We start from the raw sequence: 24,607 nt of genomic DNA on the forward strand, positions 1-24,607 counted from the left end.
TAAGAAGCTGAGGCATGCAAGCACTCTAAAAGTGCACAGCTTCGTCAATACTAATTGTGGAATAGAAAATAAGAGTTGAAAAATTGGGCAACATAGGGATCCTGTTCAGTACATTCCCTGTCTTTTTATTTCTCCGTTGAGAAAAGTTCTTGGTTAACCTCATTTGTCGTAATTGCTGCTCTCCACTGCTTCCCTAAATTGAAATGTACATTGAGTTGGCATCGATTTACCCCCCCCGACATACCCACCTCACGAACTATGTATGCGTTTCTACAATGTCAGCGCTCGTGTTTATAATGCCTGTAATTTATTTGAAATGAAATGCTCATCGAAGATTAAATTTAGTAATTACAGTATTAATCGCACATGGTGCTGTATTTGGTAAATATAAAAATATGAAAACATTTACGATAAGATGAATGACTACTAAATAAATGCACGCATGCATGCAAGGTGCCGGGCCGGAGCCGACCCATAGTGACCACTCGCGTGGTTTCCAAGGCAAGTCAAGGGAGGAACGGAGGTGCCAGGTCGTTCCCCTGCATGGTGGGGGAGGCAAACACAGGGAGAAAGACAGGGCCACTGCACATCCCAAGCAGTACTTGAACCCCAGACCCGCCACACAGCAAGGCACCGGTCAAACCCGCTGTGCCACCATGCCCCCCACCAAATAAATAAATACCGGACCATAAATATAAAGACAGTAAAAGACAATACATAAATAAATGCTGATGGTCATACTTTATTAATCCCTGTGGGTAAATACACTCAGGCTGCTGTGGCGCAAAACACATGTCTTTGGACTGCAGGAGGAAACACACAAACCTGAGGAGAAAATGTAAACTGCACACTGACTAAATGGGAATCCATCTCGTATTCTCTTGAATCGTACAGGTGCTGTCAGGCAGCAGTGCTGTCTGCTGTGCCAGTGTGTCCACCCTGAATAAACAGATATTTATTTTAAAGAAACTTACGTGATTATTTAATTTTTCACCCACGCCACAGTGAGCCAGCAATAGTAACACAAATTTTCCATGGCTCAGAGTTTCTGCTATTGACCCTTCAATGTTTTAAGAATTAAGTCTGACTTATATGTAAATTGCAAATTACTTAAACTGGAAACTCTGTATATGCCTGTCATTTCACTGTTATCATGGCATTTACACATGGCATGTGCATGTTTTATACACACATCTGATGCCTTGAACCCACTCCATTGGCTTTCTTTCTCAAGTGGCAGCTGAATGTTGAAGTGTAGATTGAATGCAGCTCAGGGCATGTAGTTTACACATTCTTCCTGTGATTTCAATCCGGAAGCATTCAGAAGAAAGCAATAGTAATCCAAGTGGTTTACCTTCCCTCACTAACCATGAAAACAATGTAAATGAGAGCACTCACCCCTACCCTACCACTCCCTAATATCTTCAGTCCATCTCCTTGATGTAGATTCACAATGGTGGAGCTACAGTATGCTGCTTCTAGCCGAGACCAACATCTCTTCAGCGCTTTGTCTTCCCTGACAGGGACTCTTTCTCTCACCCTCAGCCCGTGTTGCTGATGGAATTTTTGAGCTTAGGCAGTAAGCATTTCTGACCACTGTGTCAACAGGAGTTATGACCTGTGTTTGGATATTTTCATCCTAATGATTTCTCACACAGGCATTGTCCTGACTCAGGAACACACTGTGTGCTACACAGAACTCTTTTTTGTGGCTTTTGTCTGGAGAATGTAAATGTGTTCCTGAAGAAATGTGCTTAGTCAATAGTTCATGTGTCATCACTTTCACTTATTTAGCTGACACTTTTTTCCATAGCAACTTGCAGTGTTAAGGTTACAATTATTTACCCATTTATACACCTGGGTAATTTTACTGGAGCAATTTATGGTAAGTACCTTGCTCAAGGATACTCCCGCTGGAGGTGGGGATCAAACCTGCAACCTTTGCATCCAAAGGCAGTAGCTGTAACAGCTATGCTACCGGCTGTTACATGTGTACAACAAAATGATAAATTTGAGGTTTTGCAGATATTCAAGCCCTGAAAAATGAGCTTCTCTTATCCAGATGTTTCTATGTGAAGACATAGTGCTTGTTTATGAGTGCTACTTGAAAAGGACTCTGTATGCGTAAGTACCCAGGGCCCAGACCAGCAGTGCCAGCAGTGCTCCGGGAGATGGGCACAGCAAGCATGTCTCGACAGATGGATGCCGTGCCCTCGTACATGTGCGTACTGTGCTGGTACACACATGCCCAGCATTGCAACAAGACCGCAGGACTGTAAGTGGTGTAAGGTGACACACGTCCACGGTGTTCCGGGTGGGAGATGCACGTTTGTTCGTTGGCTGATGGACACATTCTGTCAAGCTGCATCCAGAAGATCGATGAAAAGACTTGCTTCACGTGCAGAGAGTAAACGGCGTGCATACGCTGCTACCCCTCTGAATCCTACTTTGGAAGGTCTAATTTGCAATGCTACTCAGCTGTGAGCACCAACGGTGATGGGGTTATGGCTATACCACGAGGAGAAAGAGGGGAGGATGCAGAGCGGTGGAGAGCTCATGCAAAGAATGAACAAGAATTCTTACTTTACTTCAGCACGTTCAATGTGTGTAAGCATTAATATTTGTCTTTGTTTTTCTTTGGTTCTGTTCTATATAAGCCTTGGGGAAAACTAGTTGTGTAAGTACTGCTTTCTTGATGGGGTATGGTGGATAAATTTACAGTTATTTATTTAGCTGATGCTTTTTCTCCAAAGCAACTTACACTGTTAAGCTACTTAGTTATTTACCTATTTATAGAGAGAGGTGCTTTTTTTTTTTTCTTCTTCTTTTTTTTTACTGGAGCAATTAAGGGTAAGTACCTTGCTCAAGGGCACTACAGCCATAGGTGAGATTTGAACTTGCAACTTTTATGTCCAAAGGTAGCAGCTCGAACTACCATGCTCCCAGCTTATTGTGGACAGTGGAACCTGGGACTCCCCATGTCTCTCATGAAACCCCTGTGACCTCAGGAGAGCAATTGTTTACTTTCCTTCATCTCTTTTTAGCCTTGAATATGATAATCAAAGCATACTTTTAATGGTCCCCATGGAAGCTAATGAGATTACAGGCTATCGTCATTACAACCATCTATTTCCTAGTGACAACTGTGCTCAACAAAGATCATCCCACAGTGCTCACAAGACGGGGAAAATGCATCATGCGTTTTAAGTCAATTTGCACCTGCCCATTTACAGTAGTTATCAGTTTCCACTTGTCTGGAAATGTAATTTGGTCCCTCTCAGTGTGTGCTGTGCTATTTCCTCCCACAAAGGCTCAGGTGGCTTTTCTCACACTCATTGGTACTCCTGCCATTTCCGCGTCTGTTGCTTTCATGCTCTGAACCTCTCTATAAGCCTCTCGAGTCCAGATCGAACAGCGGTGCTGCGTGTCGCACAGCAGGTGATCACGGCCACATGTAGCCAAGCTGCCCTCAACGTGCGCTGGAATTTCTCCTGAACGTAGAAGACTTGTGCTCATCTGTCAGGACTGTTTGCTTGGCTCTGCACGCCCATAACAGATGTGGGGCTGTGGATAACACATAATGATATTTTCCTCATCTGTAATATTTCATTACCATGTGCTAATTGAAAAGGAACTCGTCTTACTCTACTTGTTGTCTGTGCTTTTTAATTCCCCGCTAACGCAGATGGTTCATTGTCAGGATCCATCACTGCCAATTCTCCGAGAGATTTAAGCAGCTTAGATTGCCCAGCAACTCGAGCCTTATGAAAGGGCCACGATGTTCATTTAGAATGTTTGTTTCATATTTCTGTTGCTGATTTTACGGCCTCGTTCCCTTATGGTGCTTTCTTTGATCCGTCATTACCACTATTCTTTGTAAGCGGAGGCAGGGTGGAGAGCCATCGATTGGTAGCCGTCACTGCCCGTCTGTGTGCGTGTGTGCGTGCCACCAGGTGCTAAGAGAGACGTGTGCGTCTGCTCACATTCTCCAAAGTATTCACCAATTATGTAATCAAATCTCCCATTGTCCTCACACTGCGCTCTGCCCAGATTCACTTTAAAACCGCAAAGCAAGGCAGTGTTTTCTCTCTTAGTCACATGTGGGAGAGCTTGTACTTTGTATTTATTTGCTCCTCAATGTTCCCGTGTTGTTTGTTGACTGATAGATTGCATAACGTGTGTTAATCAGTGAGATTACACCGTTTCTGCAAAGTCCATCCCATTTCCCCAGCGCTCCCCAAAAGGGTTAAACTTTACATGTAGCCTTTTGTTTATCACACAATTTGAAATTTTGCTATGAGTCTGTGGGGGGCAGGGGGGGGTCTGAATGACCAGACCGCGGTTGGATAACATAATAGAGCAGCTTGTTAATTAAAGTTCAAGCCACTTGACCTTAGCAGAGCTCATTGTATTCATTCGAGGGACATTGTGTGAGCTCGTAATTGAAAATACATCTAGAGAAAGAGCAGCACGAGACGCGACCTGGTCGGCTAACCTTTTAAAGGGCGCCGGAGCACATATGATGAATTAAAGGCGACTGTCAAATGGCAGGCACTTTTACGGGAATCCCCACTGGAGTTGCCGTGCTGTGTCTCAGCCCTGGCAGCCCAATCACTAATGTCCCCTTTCCTCCATGTCAGCGAGCGAAACCCGAATCCCCTCACAGTGGACGTGCAGCTTTTTCGTGGCATCGCTTCTAGCACTGCTTGTTGAAGGGCCTTCGCAGACAGCGGCAGGCAGGGAGGAAGGAAGGAGGAAGGGAAGGAAGGAAGGAAGGAAGGAACCAACCAAGGAGCCAACCAAAGTGCCGATGCTGGGGATTGTGCTCCGGTCTCTGTGCCTCATAATTACATTTTTGAGTTTTTCTAATGGCACTTCTCACCATCTCTGGAAATAATGTTAATTACAGTCAATTTTACTTAATAGCACCACCAAGGGGGGTGTGTGGGGGTGTATCATCATCATTATAATTTTCTAGTGTAGCGTGAAAGCTTTTATACTCGTTTCAAATCTCTTAATTAACATACATAGATCAATTTTGGTTCTTGGTGGACTGCTACTGTTTAGAGACATTTTAAAACTCTTCTTGCACTAATGGATTAAATCAATTAAGATTTAATTTATTGCTGAACATAGTTAATTATACCATTAAATGTTCTGTCACTGTTTTGTTTTAAGTGCTTTTTAAGGAATCTGTGTGAATTGTTTCAGTGTTATTGGAATTGACTATTTGGGAATATGAAGCCATCTTCCCTCTGTGACTTTTGCCCCTGCCGTGTTCTCTAGTCAAGATCAATTCTTACAGGTCACAAACAAATGTAATTCCTGCTCCGTGACCTTATGAGCATTTTGTTTATTTAGGTGTCACCACACTCAATCTCACCATTTTTTGTTCTTTGACCTTTTATTTCTCACATCAATGATGGATATTTTAATGCACGATGAAGCGGTTAGCTTTTTCTTTTCTCGTGAATAAGTAGTCCATCTGTTAATTTGCACGGGTCTCATTTTTTCCAAGGATATCTTGAAAAATGAATGTAAACTGACACTCAATGGCAGAGTTCAGGTTAGGTTCGGACCTTGGGGCTGAGAGGCATTGATGTAACGTGAGTCCATATCTATACTGTCATTCATACACAGAGTGTGATTTAGTTTTATGCACATGCTCTGTCAATGGACCCTAAATATTTCTTGGAATCCTGAGAGTGGCATGACCTGAGACGTGGACTCCACTGAGGGACAGATCCAGCCCAGCAGCTCCACGTTAGTAAGTGTTAACTTGGGGATTGTGGGAGGCCCCTCATCACTGGACTTAGAGCCCCTCCTCCTGCTCTTTCTACTGGTGGCTTGCAAAATAAAATGGCATTAGTCACAAGTATATCAGAGAGAGACACGCTGCCCTCGGCGGGAGCTGTAATAGTCGGTGCTGAGCGAAATTTGCATTTAAAGTAGGATTTTGATTAAATGCTAAATGGAGACTTAATTTTGATCTTTCTCCATCTGCCCCGCTTTACCCCTGGGCAGCGTTTGAGATGAGGCAGGAGAGCGTCCAGCCGGCTGTGTGAGTGGCACAGCTCTCCGTTGGCCTCTGCAGAGCAGGCCTCTCACCCCTAAGTGCACTAAACTGTTTGTCATTTAGCTTTTGACAACGGAAAGTGACGGAGGGGGGCAGGGAGGGGGGGTCTAAAACACGCGTTGCCACTTAAGATTAGAAAGCACTCCATTTGGTTCATTGCTTTCTAATTTGTTCTCAGTTGCACAACTGTATGCCGCTTGTCCGTCACTGTGACTGGCAGCCAGGGCAGGACAGCTTGTTATTATTATGATAGCCAGTCCACCGCCCCCCTCCCCACTTCCCCTGAGTGGCAGCCATTGCCTGCTTCCCCTGCTTCGGGTGGAGGTCCATCCGCTCATGGCATTTACCCTGTCACCAGCACACTAGCCTGTTCATTATTCATCTCTTCCTCCGCATGTCGCCCCCACACATCAAGCCCCAGCATTTTCTCCACAGTTCATTATGTGACCTTTTTCAAGTGTTTTTTTTGGTTTCCTACCTGGAAAGGATCTCTCTTGATTCCGTGATTACAATGCCTTGCTTCGTGAGTCGGCATTATGACAATGCGCTCTCAGTCTTCCTTTCTTGCTTTGGCTTTCTGAGTCAGGTTATTTTCGACAGTTGGTGGCAGCTGGATGTTGGTGTTGAGATGAATGGACATCCATGCAGAGTGTGCTGCGTGTTGCTGTCAGTGAGTCTCAACGCCGCCTCAGATGGTCCGTGACATTAGCAGTGCTTCCACAGCACTGCTTCCATCTTCATTTATAGTAAAATGACCTTTGGTCTTTCTTTAATTTCCTTTCATGTACTTAAGAGGTGTCCTGTGCTACTTAGAATAATGCTTTGCAAGATACTGTACATTAAATAAGAGCTGTTTCTAAAAATATTCAAACATTTAACATATCTCTGCATGTTACTAATACTGAAGAGTAGAAATGCAAGTATTTGTATTCTTATTGGCTGTACAGTGTATGCTGTGATAAATGAGGGACATTCATGCTTGTTTTTAAACCGGAGTATGGAAATTGTAGTTATAAAATTGTAATAGAAGTAACGCACTAACATTGCCAGGGCATACAGTAGGTTTGTGGTATAGTAGTTTGGAATAATCTCAAACCTCAGCATGAGCAAAACTTGGTAAACTACTGCACAGCATTGCATTTACTCATTTAGCTGATGCTTTTCTCCAAAACAACTTACAATGTTAAGGTTACAATTATTTACCCATTTATGCAGCTGGGTAGTTTTACTGGAGCAATTCAGGGTAAGTACCTTGCCCACAGGTACTACAGCCGGAGGTGAGGCTCAAACGTGCGACTTTTGGGTCTAAAGGCAGTTGTTCGAACCAGTATGCTACCAGCTGTCCCAAAGAGCTGCAGTTACACAGAATGAGGAGGGTCTTACCAGTGGTGTGGAGTTGGAGTCGGAGTCGAAAGCAATTATTGGCTTACTGGATTCGGGAAAAATGTACCGACTCCGACTGAATGTATTGTATATGCCGGCATATAAGTTGACCCCCAAATATTAGAGGTGTCATATAGGTTTAGGCCTACATTTGCCAGAGAAATCAACCCCCAAAATGACATGCAAATTTTTGGCGGTGCTGAGTGATTATGGGTTACTGGAGTTGGAGTCGAAAGTTTTCTGTACTGACTCCACAGACCTGGGTCTTACATTGGTTATCAGGCTCCTCTTGTTGCTTGAAGGGCATTATTATTGCTCGTATGATGCCTTATCCAAAGTGGCTTACAATGACTTGGCTGTTAATGCAGCAGGATATTGTTACTGTATTAATCCAGGGTAAATGCCTTGATCAAAGGGTATTGCAACAGAGGTGGGATTCGAACCAGGAACCTTGAGATTGGAAGATTCCACTGTATTTCTTTGCCTCACCAGTTTACAGGCATTCTTACGGTTTAATTCAGTGCCCGTGGGTGAAATGTGTCATTCCTATTGAAGAGCTGAAAGAGCTGATTTTAAGGCTTTAGGAGGGTGAGAACAATCACAATTCAACAAACATGTTGTATTGTTTGCTGCAGAATGTGCCTTCATTGTGTTAGCGGAAGAAGGTCAATAAGACTGAAAAAGCTTCTCAATGCCCCTGTTCAAAGCTAGCTGCTGAAATGCCTGGACAGTCAGTAATTTAAATAAATATTTAGATAAATATTTTTGGGAATACACAGTAAATGAATAGTTTTTTGGGAAAATTATGGATTTGGTGGAAGCGGTTACCTTATATAAATTCTAGATTTTGAGAATTAAACCAAAATTCTATTACAAAATAAGTATGTATTTAATATTAGATGTATTTTCAGATGTGGAATCACCCGTATTTTCGTGACAAATGGCATTTCGCCAATGTTTTACATATCATGTATCAGAAAATAAGGAATGACCCTCTTTCAACAAGAATAAAAAAAATTGAACATTGTGTAATATGTTCACTTTGCTCCTCTTCTATGCATCAACCACAAAATTCACAGGAAAGGAGTGACATGTGGACTGTAGAATTTTGTCTGTTAAATCGATGATTTACTCTATAGGTTTTGGCTGTCTGACTCTAGAGGTGATGGTAGTTTTTTCCCCCATACACCATTTATGGAAGGGCTGTTTTGACTGGGTTTGCATTCCAGAACTTAGTGCTGTGTGTTGCGAGCTGTGTGCTCCCTCAGCTACACATCCCGCTTGTGTTTCCCCATCAGCAGATGCTGCTGGATTATCTTGGAATTAAAACCAGGAACAAAAGCCTCAAGTTAAAGAGACTCATGTTTAAAAGTTAAGAAATGGTGTTTGTTGTAGTTTTCTCTGCTCATGTGGTGCATGTTCTTTACTTATTAAGGTAAACAGTACGTGGGAAGGAAATAATCTTCGTTATGAAGGAAATGCCTGCAAGCAGCCAGGTGCTGTCAGTGTGATCCTCGTGTGTGTGCGTGCCATGGAGATGAGGTGGTGTGGGTGGCACAGTTAGCCTGTCTCTGTGCAGCCACTATGCCATTCCTCATTGCCAGGCCCTGCACTCTCTGCAGTCTTGCTGCTCCAAATTCCCGTCATGGACAGGGGTGGCAGGACCACTTACGGTTCGTAGGGCTGTCGCACACAGTAACCGTTGTGTCCCTGATGGGCCCGGGAAGCATACTTCAAAGGCTAACGCCAGAACGCATTGGTTCTGTGTGTGAGGGGATGAGGGCACTGATGCACGAACCATTGTTAGAACCCCCTTCTGATTGTCAAACCCTTAAATGACTGTCACCATGGATGAGGTGGTAACGACTGATGGGTTTCACTTTTCAGCTAAATTATTTCTCTGTTCAGGGTGTGTTGACTTTCAAGGCCAAAGATTGTGAAAATTGTATCAGAAACTATAAACTGTAATATGTTTGTGACACTGTTGGACAAATAGCTGTCATATCTAATAAATGAAACGTCTCACCCAGCAGTGTGGAAAGCAGACTGCGTCATAGGAAAAAAAGTTGAAATAATCATTCAGCATCTAAAGAGCAAATTAACAGCTTGAGTACACGAGTTGCCCAGCATACACAAAATCTGGTAGTAAAATGGAGAGCACACAGAGCTTACTGAGATTGCTTTCTCACTTTTGTGAAACACATGTGTTTTGGTGGAATGGCTTCATCATCGTGTATGTGTATTATGTAAGTGGCAACGTGTGTGTGTATGTATTTCAGAGATCAAGTTACAGGTAATGACATCATACTACTTGAACCAACAGCAAAGCTAAAACACGAATGGTAGTAATTAACAGGGAGTAATTGGACATGTTCAAAAAATTCAGTGCATAAACAACAATAAACAGAATTTACAATGAAACAACGTAATAAAAAACAAAAGAACAGCTAGAATCTGTTCATCTTCATATATTTCTGCACATAGAACTAAATGTATAAATACAAATGTCCTCCGCATTCTCAAATAAAAAAAGCAGAATTATAGAAAATGGATTGCTTAAAAAATAATAAAAAAAAAAAAAAACAGGTGGACACGTGGCATGATGGTCTGAATATATACCATATGGACTCCATATAAAAACAGATCTTTGGGCCATATTGGAAAATTGAGAGAGCTTCTTGAGTAAATAAGTCTTTTACTGGCTAAAATTATTCTCATCTGAGGAATTTATATCCAGGACATACCGAGTGCATTCAGATATGAATTGCACAAATATTGTTAGTGATATCAAGGACCTCTGCCAGTCTGCCACATTGCAGATAAGTATTTTCTTAAGAGTACAATTGGGATCCAGTTCAAGCCTAAATTAAACATATAAATGCAAATTTGTCAAGTGTGCACGCGGTATGGCCAACATGTCACCGCCTTTTATCTGAGGTATTAGCATGCCTCTGGTTTGCAAAAAGAAGACTGTAAAATATTATTCATTATGATAATCAACATGATTGTTTACTTGGCAGCCAAAAGAGCGTCTGGGATTTTGAGTGGTACTCATGGCTATTAACGACACATTCGCACAGCAGAAATATTTACTTTGGCTGTCTTTCTTTGGTGTTTTTGTGTGTGTGTGTGTTTTTATAAATGTGGTGCAGGGGGGTTTCAGGAAGTTGGATTTACCAGTGAGAGCCACCACTAAGCATATAAACAGGCTGTAAGGAAAGAGAGAGATGTGTCTTCAGGGGTTTATGCTGAGTTCCGAAATAAGGTGACATGCTTTTCATACTGGTGTTTATTTGTGTTAACGCTCGGATGGCGATCTCTCACTGTGCGCCTAATTGGAAATGAGAGAGGGGTGAGGTGGGCAGAGACTCTGGGTTCATGTTCGACCGCTTGCTTTCGCTCTCACTGGCTATGAGCGAGAACTGAGAAGAGCATGTAGCATGTTCTAGCTGCTGGAAATGGTCCTGTCGTACAGAGAATGTTAATCTCTCTGGAGATGAACACTGCAAATCTTATCGTGGAAAGGAATCATCGCAGTTACATTTAATATTTTGTTTATTGTCAATTCCTGTGTGTTAAGAAGAACACCAGGGTGACCTTAAACAGGGAAATTAATTGGAAAATAAGTGTGAGTGGCAACTTTAGGGGTTAGAGCCATCACCAGAGGATCTGGCTTCAAATACCACTCCTATTACAGTACCCTAGAGAGAGGCACTTACCTTGAATAAATACACCAAGAATGTGTAAATGTGTATAAATTGCTGTAGAAGTGTGTAAGATATTGTCAGCAGCTTAGCATAGTGTACATAACATTTTATATAGCTCTGGACACATACATCAGCTGAATGAATAAATGTAATATGATCAGAAATATGGATTTAAACTCTTCCATTTCATATCCATTCAGGTATTTCAGTTTCTGTATAAAATTCCAGGGTTAACATAATGAAAAAGCACAATTTTCATGACCTTTCTTCTATGAAAAGGTTGATATTGTGAGAGAGACATTCATATTCAGCTGTAGCGATACAGACATTTATTACAGGAAATTAAACAGTTATTTAATTTAAAGGAACAACAGGTGTGGCTGTGAAACTTTATTACATCAAATAGAGTTGAGCAAAGCACCCCACCCCACCCCCTTTCTCTTGTGAAGGCTTCCTGAATTCTGGCTTTGCTAGTGCACTTTGATGGTCTGCTTTCTGCTTTACCTTGTTGCTAAGCAACAGTGCTTGTTCAACACAAGTACCAAAGCTATGGAAACCCATAAGAAACACCACATGCTACTGACAGGAGAGGAAGTACGCATGAAATGTTGCTCTATTTTATACTGTAACTTTGAGAAGACCTCCAGAAAAAGATCCTACGGCATATATTTTGCCAGGGCTGCTTGTGCATGACTTGTGTGTGAAATGTATGAATCTCACAGTATAAGCAGTAGTTTTTCTTTATATTGCACACTTTAGAGAATTTAGAGCTGAGAGCCCGCGCATAGAGCCACATGTTAGCGCCTTGGGATGCCATCTGCGTCCCACGAACGACGGCCATTTCCCCCCTGGGAGCGTCATCTTCCAGAACAACAATGCTCCAAACCCACAATATTTTCAGCTCATTGTTTGGGGAACACAATGTCTAAGTTAACTCTTCTTGCCCAGCCCTCTAGATCACCAGAACTCAATCCCTTAGAACATTTGAGAGACCGTCTGGAGAGGCGCCTGAAAACCACGGAGTAGTTCCAGACCCGTGCTGTTTCCATGCCAAATCAAATCCAGACTATGCTGGATGCGTGCGATGGCCCAGCACAGTGACGTTTCTCAGCACTTTCATTTGCCACTCTTCAATGTACCTTGCTCGTGAGCCCTCCTACATTTTGAACATGCTACTTAAGCCACACAGTGAGCTCCTTAAAATCTTTGCCTCCCTTTTCCCAAATCAAGGCCAGAGGATAGAATCGGATAGCATAGCGAAGAATAACAACAGACTGCAGATCCCATAGGGATTAAGATACAGACAGACTGTACCTAGGAGTCCCCGCAGGCACCATGTCATAGAATGCTCAAGGAAAGGGTTGACTTGGCCCTTGAAAAATTCACCAGTAATATGGGAGTAATAAATAAGTATATAATAATAATTAATAAATGTGCACATTATTTGAGGAATGCTAAAATGGGTGGTATTGTCCTTTGCGTGGCAGTTTTATCCAGTCTGACATTGTGTAGAAAAAAAAACACACACCACAGGCAAAGAGCATGTTCCTCCTGCTGGCCGTGCTGTACACCAGTATTCCAGAATGCTCTTGGCTACAATAGTACAAGCAATTTCAGTGCGGACACTTTTAAACATGGCCCTTTAGGGGACCCCTCAGTATACATTGTTTGCAAAATTTGCCAAGTTTAGAGGTACAGTATCACTTCTTTTGGTGCTCTTTCAGTCTGAACCAAAAGTGAATAGTCAGTTGGCAGTAACACACACAAGTGTGTGTGAGGGTACAGCTTGAGAACCATTGCTCAAGAGTACCTTTCTTTCTGAGGCTTTCTCAGTTACTTTATCAGTTGCTGCGATGTACGACTCCTACGTGACCATAGTACGAGTAACGAATGCGTTTTGACATTGTGCATGAACACACTCACTGATGGTAGAGCTGCTGTGGGGAGTGTGTACAGCAGTGTCACATGACTCTTGCCCGGTAATACGTTGTTATTAATGTTAAATTAGCAAACTCCTTTTCTGTAGGCAAAAGCCCCAAACAGTGCAGCTCCTCAGAAAGGAGGTATTTATGGAAAGGGCATTGTTTGTTGTTTTACTGACGCAATGCTCACTTGGCTCTCTTTGCAATTATATTCTGAGAAATGAATGATTGCTCAATAAGAATGATCAGCTTTTACCTATTCATTACAATGAAATATTTGCTAAATTATAAATCACTTTCTTACATTTTTTGTTATTTCATGAATAATATCTTGGTCCCTGTGTGTGTGCTTCATCTTGTGGACAGTGACCGACTGGTTCCCGCTGCTTACCACAAATAAAGATATATACATTTTTGAGAGGTTGTAAGAAGGAGCTATAGGGCCTTAAAATGTAAATGAAAGCTCTGCCAATAGCTCTGTGCAGCAGGACACAGTGCTCCCTGTGAACTCTAGTGCTTTGTGTGCTGCACTTTGGTGACCCTTCTGTGATCGCACAAGTACAGTGTTTGCAACAATTAAGCTGACAGGATGTGGGATGGAGGGAGGCAGGGCTGGCAACCACAAGCCTTCAGCATCACCCTGCCACCCACTGCGGCTCCGGACGCAGAGAAAGTGAGACACAAAGGTGGGATTTTGAAAGAAATCAAGGTATTGCTCTTTTCCTTTGCAGGTCCCGGGAGAGCACATTGGGACAGCAAATGTTGTCCAGACGCAAAAGTGAGCAAACAGTTTTTCTTTATATAAAAACTACTAGGGACAGTACCGCATTTTACTCAGCAGTTTCCTCACTGAAACGTGGTCTAATCTCCCTGTGTGAGATTATACAGGATTACACTGCTCTGACCACAGTGCTGAGAAGGGAAGTACAGTTGGGAAGGTCATGAATGTCAGAGATCTTAAGTATGAAACAGGTGAAGAACACTTGCTGGCAGATGAATGGGACACACTCTCGTTCTGTAATTTCTCCACATAGAGTAGTGGACTGGAGTCTTTGGACTGTGGGAGGAAACCAGAGCACCCAGAGGAAACCCACATAGACACAGGGAGAACATCCAAACTCCACACAGACTGAGCAGGGATCAAACCCACGTCCTCTCACACCACCACCCAGGTGCTGTGAGACAGCAGCATTACTCACCGTGCCAACGTGCTGCCCGTTTAAGTCTCATCTGTTGTCTTGACAGTATTCATATTATTTAATAATGCACTCCACCATTCATCATCTTTCAGTCTTGCCGTTGTTTGAGGGATATATTCTATGTGTTGTATCTCTACTAAGCAAATTCTGAATTTTTCTCAGCGTACGCAGACCACTACATAAGCACATTTCACTTTGAGTGTAAAACCAGTAATTTAAGTTGCTCCGAAAGTACATTCCGTGTTAACGACTCCCAGAATACTTCGGTACCACCAGTGAGTGTTCGTCTGGAAAACTGTTGCTTCTCAGTAAACTGAGTGGCAGAAATAAGCAAACGAGTTGTCAATGTGAAGTACACAGAATTTTCTGTTCCAGCTTTGAAAATTTAATTACTTTTCAAATTTAATTAAATCATGCGGCCTTTCAATACCACCCCAGCTTTTCTCAAGTGCCTTGGCTTAGGTGTTTTGTCTTAAGATCCCAATTAGTAATAATTTTCCACAGCAAGTGTGATAAATGTACATTTACTTACCAGGTGCAGTGTGAAATGGAAGCATACCGGTAGGTATTACTAATAGCTTTTATTTTTGACACAAATCAGTAATAGCGAGTTTTTTGGTTTTTTGTTTTTTCTTTTCAGGCACAAACACTGAGCTCCCACGTCTATCATTTACTGGAGCACATTACTTAAAGAAGAGTACATTTCCCGCCGTGCTCTGTTTCTGACATTTTGATTGATCTGAGAACATCATCTCTCTCTCACTGTTGTTTCTCGAGACCGTTCTACACCACGTATGGTTAGACAATGCCGCTGCTAGAGCCTTTATGTAACCCTACGGACAATTTGGTATTCTTACCTCGTTTTTTGTGGTGATTAAAGAGCTTCTGGAAGTTCTCCGAATGGGGACCAGAGGGGCTGGTGTTTGGTCTCTCAGTGGAACTCCGAAGGAGTGTTTGACACCCCCCACCGGTGCCGCAGCCCATGTCTTTGCTCTCGGAAGTGGAAGGTCATCAATTAATTCCCTCTGTCTTCCAAGCCAGCCTGTGCTTGTTGCAAATAATTAATGGCAGAAAATGCAGGGCTGTATCTGCTCAAATTGATACTGAATGGCCTTCATGTTTATTTTATGAGAGTAAATGTGCTGTTACTATGAGTACTGCATACGATTATATCCCATTAGTTTTGTGCCGTCTCCTTTTTTCCTAGTCATATTCATCTATCAATACGTACTGTGTTCCAAATAAGTACGAGCTTGTGCGATTTTCCTTTCATTTCACCTGTAATGTGTCATGAGTGAATTACTTATAAATAAAGTCTAAGTATTGTAAGTGACTGCTTTGGCATTTTCAGTGTATGAAGTGCCCCTAAAAGTGCACATTTATTACTGTCTGCTGATATAAATGGGACATGTTAGAAAAACACTGGTGGGACCTCTGAGTTCTCAATAAGGGTTTCTTAGGGAAGAAAAATCTTCATCCTGAAGGTTCTTTTCTATACTGGAATACATACAGTATACAGTAATTTTACTGGAGAATCGTGTTGTTTTAGTTGGACTCCTATTTTGATTGTGACATGATAATGTCAGAAACAATGTGCCAGTCTGGTGTGATTGTGTCTGCAACCTGCCTGTGCTCTTCTAGCACTGGAGATAACAAATCAAATAAGATAGAAGCAACCTGCTGGTGACTGCTGGTTCCTTCTGTGGTCTATGGAAAGAAAGAAATCACAATGCCTACAGCTGCTTGTCCCGAGCGGGGTTGCGGCAAGCTGGAGCCTAACCCAGCAACGCAGGGTGAAAGGCTGAAGGGGGAGGGGACAAACCCTGGACAGGATGCCCGTCCTCTGCAAGGCACCCCAAGCAAGACTCAAACCCCTGACCCACCACAGAGCAGGCCCCATCCAAACTCGCTGCACCACCGCACCCCCTCACAAAGAAAGAAATGAAAGAAATTACTTTTGCTCTGGGCCCAGCGATGGTTTTGCACCAGGCTCTCCACTGATTTTGCGCTAGCTATAGAGATTTTACTCTGCAGTGGTTTTACTCTAGCTGGAGTCATTTTGCTCTGTGATAATTTTGCTCTAGATCTTACTACAGTGATTTTGCTCTAGCTCTGGATGTGGTGATTTTGCTGTAGCACTGCCTATGATAATTTTGCTTTTCAGTGATTTTGCGCTATTGCTGGTTGTTGTGATTTTGCTCTGTGATAATTTGCTCTTGCACTTATGGTCTTAATGTGACTGCTTGTGTTGATCTTCTGAGAGACTTACTGCAACAGACACAGGAAGAAGAAGCACTGAAAGGGAGACTCCATTTTTGACATTCTTCATTGACATGTTAATTTGCTTTTGTTGTTTTTTTTTTTTTTGCCTTCACCTGAAATACCTGTGTCCCAGTACTTAAGTGACTCCGTACCTGCAGCTGAAAGCCTTGGCTGGGGCTCACTCTGAGTGAATTGCTAAGGAATGTAGAGGTGTTTGAAGGGTAGTCAGTGCAGTTGAACTCTGGCTTAATGCGGTGTTTTCTGACCACCCCTATGCCTCTGTCTATGAGGCCAAATGTGGAAGCTAAAGGAAAAAACAAATTCTTGCTGAAGCTTTGAGCCAACTCCTTCACAGTTTTTTTTTTTTATCATGTATGTGTGTAATTAGGTTGGAATTAAAGACTCTTCACTCGTCTGTGAAGTGTTTCTCTCTATGACTGTAAGGGATTTGCATTCCTTAATTCCTTAACCAGCCATTACAAATAATGAATGAAATTACCTTTTATAGGATGTTCCTTCTGTTTTATGGTGATTTGTTTGCTTTACCAGGTAAAACAGTGTGATCATAAAATGTTTCCACATGTACAGGGGCCCAAATGCTAGAAATGCTTGGCATATAAAGTCATAAATGAAGGCTAATGAAGACTTTTATTAATACACAGTGGGGACCGGTCTTTCATGATTTCCCTGTGTGTAGCACTGTTGCTGTTCGAAGGCTGGACCAACACTGTGATCAAGTGAGACTGGTCTATAGTACATGTGGAGTGGGAACAGCAAGCCCATGGCTCAAGGGATCTTTTAGATATATTCTTCCTTTTTTGATTTTTCTTCCTCATCAGAGAGATGAAGACAGGTTGAGTTGACAGTATGGAACAAGCAGTCTTGTGCTTTTTATTCAGCACTGAAACCCTGAGCCGTCTCCCAGGCACTTTGGTGCACCAACTCCCAACCGTCCCCTCCTCAGTAATATAGAACGCACAGCTTTCAGGAGAAAGAACAGCAACTTGGGATGATGAGCAAAACCAGAAACCACACACTTGGCAGACTGTACTATAATAGTGAGGCATCGACGAATATGATTTCATGCTGTAAATGAAATTGTAATCCCTGGTATTTTTTTGGCTTTGTTGCAGTAGGGCCAGGGCCAAACCGACCTCTATAAATCTCCATCTGCAAGATATTTCCAGGGCAGATAGTGTGATTTCTGGAGAAGGTCCCGGAGCTTGCTTACTACACCAGCTGAGTAGTAGTGACTGGGTGGTCCGCGCATGTTTGTCATGTGTTTTCACCTTCTGTATTGTTTCACTGTAAGCCCACTTGTTGTGTGTGCAGGTTCACCGGGCATGCTCCTTACTGTTCAGCCAGACCTGGAACATGCTACAGACTCCTCCTTCTCCAAGTTGAGCCACATCGAGCATTGGTGCAGCAGTGCCGTTTGTGTAAACTAATGAAAGATGTCTGCTTACAACGCTGTTGTCTCATCTGCCTCGCAACAGACACTTGTTTTGTAGCTCTGAAATGCCAGGGGGCAGATAGTGACGATAGGCTTTTTCACTCATTAGAATGTCAAAGCATTACAAGACAGCTTTGCATTTCTGCACAGATACCGAGATGTAATGATATTGCTGCCAAATGTTGTTTGAGAAGCCAAGGCAAATTAGGAGAAGATGAATTACTGCTAAAATTTCTGAAAGGACAAGTGAATATTTTCCTCAGGGACCTCCACATGAGGAGACAAACACGGGCGCGTGCTGCCTTGTGGTGGAAGTTATTTTTTATGTTACAGAAAATAATGGAATATGTAGAGTATGGGTTTGGCCAATGGGAGACTAAGAGCTGAAGGAACATAAGAACAGCACTATTTGGCCTTAGGGGGGCGCGGTGGAGTGGTGGGTTGGACCGGGTCCTGCTCTCCGGTGGGTCTGGGGTTCGAGTCCCACTGGGGGCGCCTTGCAACGGACTGGCGTCCCATCCTAGGTGTGACTCCTCCCCCTCCAGCCTTATGCCCTGAGTTGCCGGGTTGGGCTCTGGTTCCCCGCGACCCCGTATGGGACAAGTGGTTCAGAAAATGTGTGTATGTATTTAGCCTTACAGTACACTGGTTGAGTAGTCTATCTGGAGATCTTGGTTAAACCGAGCGGTTAGTTTGCAGGTATCGAGCTGCTCCATGAATGACTAAGTAGTTGTAGGTGGCTTAACATTGTAAGTAACTTTAAAGAAAAGCCACAGCTAAATGAATAAATGTAAAGGTGGGAATGTCTGAAACTGATACTTCCAAAGGATGACAAAGGTTTGCAGCAGCGTTTATTTGGAAAAGTGTGAACTTTTCCATTTCTGTCTACTCTAACGTAGTATGTTTTGTGTTTTGTCTTTATTTGTTGTCTTATTGCTTACTTTTTTTTTTACATTTAAAATATCTTTTTGAAAAGGGCTCATACTGCAGGCTGAAGTAGACTGTCACTGTTAGACATTTCAGTAACATGGAGAAGGTTGTTCGCAGTGTGCTGAAAGTTACGGTGACTTCACACTAGGTGCTAATCCAAATGTTATTGTGCAACAAAACAAGAGATTTATGTACACAGCAGTCAAATTAAAATGAATATAGGGTTAATTAGTTTCATACACTAGGAATTTGTGTATGTACTTGTGGTCTGTTTGGATAATGAGCCGCAGTTTTCAAAACCTTTTTGTGAAGATTCTACAGACTTTGCCACAACACTGAGCATCATCAGAGCCACCAGGATACACTCTGAAGAACTGTGTGGTCTGTGGTTAATGCTCCACGAGGTAACATGAGGATTGCTGCTGATCTCCACCTAGAAACAAGCTCAGGTTATACATGGTGCAGTAGTACTCTGAATAGTTTCAATGGGAGCGTAAGTGCAGGTGAATGGGAGAGTAAACAGTAGCATGTGATGGACACAGCCGTTCTGCTGCAACAGGTTGGAAAAATCCTCTACATCTTTGAGGACCAAGTGTTCAGGCGCTGCTTTGTGGTGAGGATGTTTCCAGGCTCTTTCTTGGATGTACATTGGCAACATGCAAGCAAGTGCATCAGACAGCTGCTGTAACTTCCTTGTGAACCAAATAATACCAAGTAACTTGGATCACTGGTTTCAGTTCTAGCGAGATGATTGGAAAGCCTTTGAAAAGTTCTCTTGGGTCAGTGTGGGAGAATGGAATGCAGACCAGATTAATCATCAATGGCAATTATTGGTCTGTGAGGAAATTACTTTTTCGAAGAAGTCGCTTGTGAATCCAAGCCAGCCAACTGTAGCCCATTACTCACATTTAGTGGGTTTTTTTAGTCGACATTTACGAAACCCATTAAGCTGTGGTTTTTTTCTTAGTTTTGGCGTGTGTTAAGGCAGAGGATCAGGAGCTGTGTAAGTACTTTATTAATTAAGTATTAACTGACAAAGATGGCCAGTCTGTGCGAAAATAACAAATGGTTTCGGAGACTTAACACTAATGCTAAACCCAGCTGTGGCAAGAACTTTTTTGCGAGATTTGTTACTACAACCAGAAGTAACGGATATGGAACATGTAAGAGAGCAAACATTTAATCATCATCCACTTTTTCCTTGGCAAATATCATCATCCACTTTTTCCTTGGCTCACATATTTAAATCCACTGAAAGTTATATGACAGTAGGTGACAATTAATAACAGCCATCCAACAGGCTGCCAGATATTGGGCTAAGAGCACATTTAACTTGATATGCTTCTGCAAATGTCCCTCAGTGTCAACATCTCAAGTGTGCGGTTATATAGTTAGGCTATGTGAGTTATGTGCTTTACTCGGCTAAGCTAGTCATGTGTTCGTCTTCAATTTGACGGGGTGTTTTGGGGTGGACTGATGTTGAGCTCTCCCTAAGCTCCCCCAAGGAGCCCCAAGCCCAAGCTGAGTATGTCTGCTTCCAGGGTCCAACTTCTTCTCCTGTCACCGAGTCCTTGATGAAGTGATTCAGGGCTGGTACAGAGGTGGTGTCTCAGTGGAACGGCCTGCCAGCGTCCTGTTGGCTATGTCAGACACAAAATTGGGTCAGTTCTGATCAGCTGTCTTCACCTAGCAAGACCTCTTTCAAGGCATCCTGCACACGCAAGGGAGAGTCTATAAATATGAGGGCTGGGCTAAACAGAAAGCAGGAAAACTGAAAAAATTTTAATACTCCACAGGTGTCTTGGTGCATTTTTCAGCTCTCTAGGACTTTGTGGTCGTCATGACGTGCCAGTAGTCATTTGGAGAATCCTAGAATAGTGTCAACTGCTGTCTGCTGTGGCATCAGACATGTCCAGTGGGTTTTACGTTTAGGGATTTTAGTGCGTGTTTTCCTGTCAGAAGGGGAGTTTTGGGACCCTGTGTGATTAAAACACACATAGGAATGTGAAATATAAGGGCAAGTCAGCGGGCAGCACTAATGCAGCAAAGTGGCTCATGGTGCAGCTCGCTCCCCGAACATCCTGTTCCCTTCAGACCTCATGCACTTCATTCACTGCAGCTGCGTTCATTCAAGGGGAAAAAATTTAATGAAATTCCAGGCAAAGCTGATGAAAACCCCTGTATTAGCATTCCCAAAACATGCTGTTAACTAACAACCTTCACGGAGCATCAATATGTCATTAGCAGATCTATGTCAATTTCGCGCCTGACCTTGTTACCCTGAGGTCGAGCATCTGGTTAGGTCTGCCTGCTCTCTCCATGCTGACACGTCATGTTTTATAAGGAGGCATTCGGGCTACTGGAACCAGGATGGGGCCTGCAAATAAAGTAACTGATTCTTTTACATTCCTCAGTAAAAGTGCTGCAGTCTGCCACCGATGAATAATTTTCTTCATGTCAACATGAAAAAACTGTCATATTTCAAGATTTTTAAAAAATACATCTCAGTGTATTTGGAAAAAAAATGTTCCTTCATTTTGACCTTCTCCCATCCCCGCCTCTTTTCCTGTTGTTCCCTCATCTTCCAAGGTGTGTCTACAGGTGTCCATATGCAGCAGTCCACTTGCCATAATGAAGGCTAGGTTAATAAGTCTTCCTTTCCCTTTCATCTGAGCTACAGAGAATCGCGTGAACTGTGATGGTGTGCTTCATTAAAGAGCATAATTAGTGCCAAATGACCTACAACTGTGGAGGATTACCGTCTTACCGGAATCTTGATGGGCACCACTGACCCCGCTCGCACTCAATGTCTTGGCCCCGTTAGCTAGCACACGGGCAAGAGGCCACAGCTTGCTCCAGATCCCCACCTTTAGTAGACAGCACAGCAGGGCCTTTGCTCCGTCCGTGCACGGTGACAGCTCGGCAGCAGGTAGCATTGTAGTTAAGGACACAGACACGAGGACTCACCTGAGGGTTGTCCTTTCTGGTCCCTGAAGGGATGCACTTCTTCTTACCACCCTCATTACCTGTCTCCAGGTGCCAAGACCAAGATTATTGTCATTACTAGGATCTCCTCTTCTCTAGCTTTTGGTATGGGGCCAGCTCCTGAAGCCCTGTGTTTCTGTCCCTCTCTGAATGAAGGGCAGGAGAAAGATGATGTGTTTTGGGTGGATATTTTACAGATTAAAATAAAAGAAAAAGGGCCATAAGGCGATGTGGTGGTTGAAAATGTGAACCTGAAATTTCACTGTTCAGGTCCCAGGAGGGATTTAAGAAAAGTGTATAACTGACATATTCAGCTTCATAAATGAGTGGAATAGTAAGGTGTGTGGGGTACAGTGCTGGCAAAATGGATAAAAAATAATAAAAAAACCTGAAAATAGAATGCCTGAGTATGTAAATGTTTGTCAGCGGATATGAAATACGGCACTCTCTTTTCAGTGTTGATTGCAGGATGTTTTTCACAAATTAAGATTGGTGCACCGATTGCTTTTGTTTTAAAATCAGTTTGGCATCTGTAATTTGCTTTTTCTGGCATCGCTGAATTATTGCCTGCTTGCGCATAAACAATTCTTTCTACACATAATTGGAACCCCAGACGGGAATTATACTCATTTAACATAGTCAGACAGACGGCGGTTAGACCCTACTATAAGATGGGTGTTCATTTCCCCACATTTGCAAGACTGTAATTCTGCTTTCCAGCTAATCTGTGTTAATGGCAGTGTTAGAAATCATGGTGTTTCACTTGGGTAAACCCTTTGTGCATAGTTGCATTGGCTTGTGAAGCTACTTGCTCTTCTTCTTGCACGATACCTTTGTGGTGTGCGTTGGTGGAAGTGCTGCTGGGCTGCACCTTAATAGCCTTCCCCTGTACCTGTTTCGTGCAGAAGGACATGGCCCTGAAGCCGCAGGAACGTTCAGACAGCCAACCAGGGACTCTGCACAAGAAGAGGCCGGGCCGCATGCCCAATGGGCTGAGTCTGGGTCCATGCAAGGCCCGCCACCGTTACCGACACCACCACCACCAACAGCTGCGGCCACAACACCAGCACTCGGACCAGGAGAACAACCCTCGACTAGTGCCCTCGCTAGGCAAGAAGAAGAAGATCCAGAAGAAGCATCGACTGGTAAGTGTGACCCCCCATCCCACAGTACCTCTTATCCATGATGGCCAGTCACCCCAGCGCTGCAATGTGTCCGTTTCTCAAACTTATTGGTGTTGTATTGTGGAGCTCTGACAGATGAGCGGTCACTCCTGAGCCAAGACAGGTGACAGTTAAAGACAAATGGAACAACTCTGTGAAGAAATCCTTTCCATTCATGTTTATTCATTTCACTTTTGCGAGATGTGGCTCACAGTTATTCATGTGGTCTCGACTCCGCACCACCTCCAACTTCTGATGAGAAGCAGAAAACGGTCCCTGCTTTCCACAAATCTGTTTTCGGTCTTCGGAGCTTTGCAGCAGCATTGAGCATTTCTGACAACTGCCGCACCTGCAGTACTGGAGAGAACGAGAACAAGCGATCAGTGCTGGAGCAGATGAAGCGCTGTCAGGAAGGTAGGAAAGACCCTGTTCAGGAGGTTTTCACCAGTGTCAGGATCAAAACGCCATCCCTCCCAGCGCTGCACTGTCACACTGCTGCCTCACCGTCTCTGCTGTCAGAACGGCTCAAGATCTGAGAGGAGTAAATTACCTCATCATGACACGAGACTCATTTTGAACGCTGACATGAGTAACCCCCCCACCCCCACCCCCCAGCACCCCTGATAGCTGGCACCTCAAGTCGTTTGATTAATTGTGCTATTACATATGATGGATGCAGCAACGCTCTGCTTATACTAATTAGATTAGCTTCTCTGACGTTGTTGCTGGCTGCGGAGAGACACTGCTGCTTGGCACACGCCAAGACGTCCGACTCTGCTGCTCCTAATGAGTATTAATGACACATTGACACAACAGCAAAGGCTATTCGGTCCCCATGCGCAGCCCAGCACAAGCAGGAGATCAAAGGTCATCATTTGTCCCCGTCACTGTGCCAGGTTCCCTTGCCTGCACTTAGTAAGTGCGCACTTTTCTTTTGGGACTTCGCTGAGCTGCTTGTCTTTTATTCTAGGGGAATGGGAAGGCCCCATGGCACTTCTGGACTTGTGTCAATGTTGGCCAGTAACCTCTTATAATAACTCATTCTTTACATTTACATTTATTCATTTACCAGGTGCTTTTCCCCAAAGTGACGTACATCTCAGAGAAAATAGAATGTGTGCATTACATTAGCAGAAAGAGGGACATAGAGGCAGACGTGTGGTTCTTAAGTGCAGTTAGTTTGTTTCTTTCCACCATACGAACCAATGTTCATCACACTAGTAGCTTCATAAAACTTTATCCAAATATCGACAATTCCTGATCACCTTCCTAATAATTTTTTTTGGAGATATATATAAACATAAACGTTACATTACAGGAGTCCTTGTGTAAAGGTTTATCCGGGCATTATCTCAAAGTTATAGTGCATGAACATTTACACCTTACATGAACTTTCGAGATCATGGACGAAGTGAGTCTGGAAGAGCTGAGTTTTCAGACCCTTTTTAAATGTGGACAGAGATGCAGCAGTTCTGAGTGAGAGGGGGAGGTCATTCCACCACTTTAATGTACTTGTACCCTGCCTTA

At 43.2% G+C, this 24,607-nt stretch overlaps 1 protein-coding gene across 7 annotated transcripts in view; it reads left to right on the top strand.

Moving 5' to 3' along the window:
* The window catches only part of auts2a (activator of transcription and developmental regulator AUTS2 a), a 299,327-nt gene that overhangs the window by 48,810 nt on the left and 225,910 nt on the right, over positions 1–24,607 (top strand). For all 7 annotated transcript variants that reach the window (XM_029251095.1, XM_018755456.2, XM_018755457.2 and 4 more), the window contains exon 3: positions 22,823–23,062. In XM_029251095.1, the coding sequence (XP_029106928.1) occupies positions 22,823–23,062 (240 nt within the window). The remainder of the gene's footprint in view (positions 1–22,822; positions 23,063–24,607) is intronic.

This window comes from Scleropages formosus, chromosome 4 (genome assembly GCF_900964775.1).
Source record: "Scleropages formosus chromosome 4, fSclFor1.1, whole genome shotgun sequence".
Lineage (NCBI taxonomy): Eukaryota > Metazoa > Chordata > Actinopteri > Osteoglossiformes > Osteoglossidae > Scleropages > Scleropages formosus.